This window comes from Scardinius erythrophthalmus, assembly GCF_964197995.2.
Source record: "Scardinius erythrophthalmus genome assembly, chromosome: 7".
NCBI lineage: Eukaryota > Metazoa > Chordata > Actinopteri > Cypriniformes > Leuciscidae > Scardinius > Scardinius erythrophthalmus.
The window spans coordinates 6843018-6846254 of record NC_138227.1 but is presented as its reverse complement, the minus strand read 5'-3'; the positions used below and the strand labels follow the sequence as shown (position 1 = coordinate 6846254).

The window sequence follows — 3237 nt, the reverse complement described above, 5'->3', positions numbered from 1 at the left end:
TAGGCTATCAATTTTTATATTTATATTTGCACAAACAACTTAATGCAGCATACAAAATGTTTTATTTCTTATTTCATGTACAATCAGAACACTATATAGTACCCATTGATAGACTAACAACAGATGGCATCAATTTATCCTGGACATACAAGTCCCAGCACACAAGCAAGCCTGACAGAGTTTGCAATAAAAATACTTTATTTACCTTAATTTAGATAACCTCTGCGCTCAAACACCAGAAATGTGTAAAGGGTCAATTTCAGCAACTTCTAAGATGAAACTACTTATTCTGGGAGTAAAGAAACCTCCTGATTGGGTGAAACTCTTCCCATACAAGCAGTGCTACGGTCTCTTGACAGTCTATGGTGGCAATGAAGTCGCTCATGTTTTTTCAAGGTTCCTGACCGAGTGAAACTTTTGTCACAATGTGTGCACGTAAAAGGTCTTTCTCCAGAGTGAACACGCAGATGACAGCTAAGACTTGATTTATGTGCGAAACCCTTTCCACACTGAGGACAGGAGTATGATTTCTCTCCAGGACAAACAGGTAAGTGTATCTTAAGTTTGTATTCAGTTGTGAAGCTCCATCCGCACTGAGGGCAAACGTAAGGCTTTTGATTAATATGAGTATTTATGTGCTTGATAAGATGAGGTTTTTGTATGAAGCTTTTTCCACACTGATGGCAAGCGAATGGCTTTTCTCCAGTGTGAATTTTCGTGTGTTTCTTCAGACTGTCTTTACGTGCAAAACCAACTCCACACTGAGTGCAGTGATACGGCTTCTCTCCAGTATGAATTCGCTCATGCACTTTCAGGTTTCCAGACACAGTGTAACTCTTGTCACAATATGAGCACTTGTAAGGTCTTTCTCCAGTATGAATTCGTTGGTGCTGTTTCAGATGGTCATCTCTTGTAAAGCTCATCCCACACTCACAACATATATAATCTCTGACTTCATTATGTGTTTTCTGGTGCAGTTTAAAACAGTCCAGTCGTGAAAAACTCTTTCCACAGAGAGAACACACATAAGGCTTCTCGTCTGAATGAACTTTTAGGTGTTGTTTTAGATGTGATGATGAAATGAACTTTCTACCACACTGATCACAGTTGAATGGTTTTTCTCCAGAGTGAAGGAGCAGATGATTCCTGAGACCTGATGCTTGAGTAAAACTCTTTCCACACTGAGTGCATGGATACGGTTTCTCTCCAGTGTGAACTCTTATGTGTTTGTTAAGGTTTCTTTTTTGTGTGAAACTCTTTCCACACTCAGAGCAGGAGTGCAGCTTTTTGGCTTTTGATCCTTGAGTTATGAAGGAACGACTTTCCAACGCTTCATTCAGGTCTTGTCTTTGCTGTTTCACTTCCATCCAGTCTAAGATACAAATATTATGTGGTTAAAAATCAGTTCAAGTGAAATCTGATTTAACAGAAGTAAGCCAGCAGAGATCAGGTATTGGATCTGTGGTGCGCCAAAGTTCAGTTCTGTCATTCATTTGTTAATACAATAAAAAAGTGTTTGACAACTTCTATACAATATTATGATAATATAAATTAATTTTCTGTGTCATTTATCATCTATAAACTGCTTATTATATCACAGCCACCCAATCTGTTGAACTTGAAGCTGTATTAATGTTTCTCAGCAGTTGATGAAGAATCAAGAATAGACACCAACCTATTTGTTCCTCAGTATCTTCATGTTTTATTCTGGATGGTTCTGGATCACTCATGTCTTCAATCTCCACTTTAATAATCTCCATCTTTAACAGTCACACAGAATTTAGCTGTTTCTGCTTGGATTTCTCCAGTTATTTCTTCTCAGAACGACCATCTTCTTCTTTTACGTTTTATGATAGTTTGTAAACCACTTTAAGGTGCATTTGCGCCACCTATTGGAGTGTAGTATTGAGTTTGGAAAAATTATGGCCTGCTGATTTTGATTTAAGTGCATTATATAGTTTACATTTCTTCAAGGCATTGTGTAAAATAATTTAAGGCATTCATGCATATTTAGACTTAAAATAATACTGAAATATATGCTAACAATTAAAAACAATACGGACGTGTCACGTGCAACTAGTAGACTGTGGCAAATGTTGGCATATCTTTGTGGGTCCAGTCAGTGGATGTATGTATCAGCCATGATAAGTGAAAGTTTGTTGTAAATGTTAAAAATCAAATTAAACAAGGACATTTGCTGATTCAGATTACACGTTTTGTCATTTAACTTGGATAAAAATGCTCACAAATCAAAGAATAAAACAGTGGTTGTTTTATATTCAAAATTGTTTTATATTTGCAAGAACAACTTAATGAAGTGGACAAGATGTTTTATTTATCATAACTCCATATGCAATCAGAACACTATATAGTAGACTTTAATAGACTATGTAGCAGATGGCATCAATTTATCATGGACACACAACCTAGCTTGAAAAAATTGCAAATTAAAAAAAAAACATTACTTGGCAAGCTTTTTTGGCAAAACTCTTATCGCGATCATAGGGCAGGTCACCCATTTGTCTATATAGCAGGAAAAGGTCAGAAATAAGCATAGAAAAGGCACACAGATGTCACCTTAAACCCAGACTGTGTGAGAAGTTGGTGGTAGAGGAATGGTGGAATGAAAACTAAAGTTTATAAGCAGTTGTACACACCAAAATATTCTTTGCATTCAAAATAGGTTCAATTAATGCATTAATTACCACAATGGGTTGAAGTCATGTACTTCAACTTCGACTTGTCTGCTTTAATTAATCATTAGCTAATGATTTGCAAATATATAATTATGTTATGATGACTCTACTTGTTGGAGCACATGACCCTCTCACAGAGGGATGCTCAACTGTCGTTATAAAGTGAGTTTGGAGTAAAAGCATGTTATTAAATGTTGTCTTTTGTTGGACAAGAGGTTCATAAATGCTTCTCATGTTTTGGAAAGATGTTTGACTCGTGTTGCTTTTTCAAATGCACGTCATAAGTGACTCAAACTCATAGTGCATTTAGATGGAGCAGCGTTTACAGAGTCGTACATCAATGACACGCTATACATAAAAAAATAATCGCAGCCTTTTCAAAAGCTGCAACTATTTCAAAATTGTGATAAGCCAACTCGATTTAAGTGCAATTTCATTTGCGATCAATCGTACAGCCCTAGTAGAGGCTGACGTCAACTTGGGGACGACCGACGGAGGCGGAGCTGATGGATCCCAGGGCGCAAGACGGAGAACGATGGAA

At 36.9% G+C, this 3237-nt stretch overlaps 1 protein-coding gene across 1 annotated transcript; it reads right to left on the bottom strand.

Annotated features, from left to right (window-relative positions):
* Nucleotides 1-1876, bottom strand: LOC308693574 (uncharacterized protein). Its single transcript, XM_081370566.1, has 2 exons — nt 1676-1876; nt 1-1372 (listed from the first exon to the last, which is right to left on the bottom strand). Exons 1-2 carry the CDS (start codon nt 1758-1760, stop codon nt 285-287), a joined length of 1173 nt encoding a protein of 390 aa, XP_081226692.1. The 5' UTR covers nt 1761-1876; the 3' UTR covers nt 1-284.
* Between the last annotated feature and the right edge of the window lie 1361 nt (nt 1877-3237).

Coding starts and splice junctions, on each gene's coding strand:
- LOC308693574 (XM_081370566.1), bottom strand. CDS start 1,760: ATGGAGATTATTAAAGTGGAGATTGAAGACATGAGTGATCCAGAACCA. Junction 1,373..1,675: donor AGATACTGAGGAACAAATAG/GTTGGTGTCTAT, acceptor TTTGTATCTTAG/ACTGGATGGAAGTGAAACAG.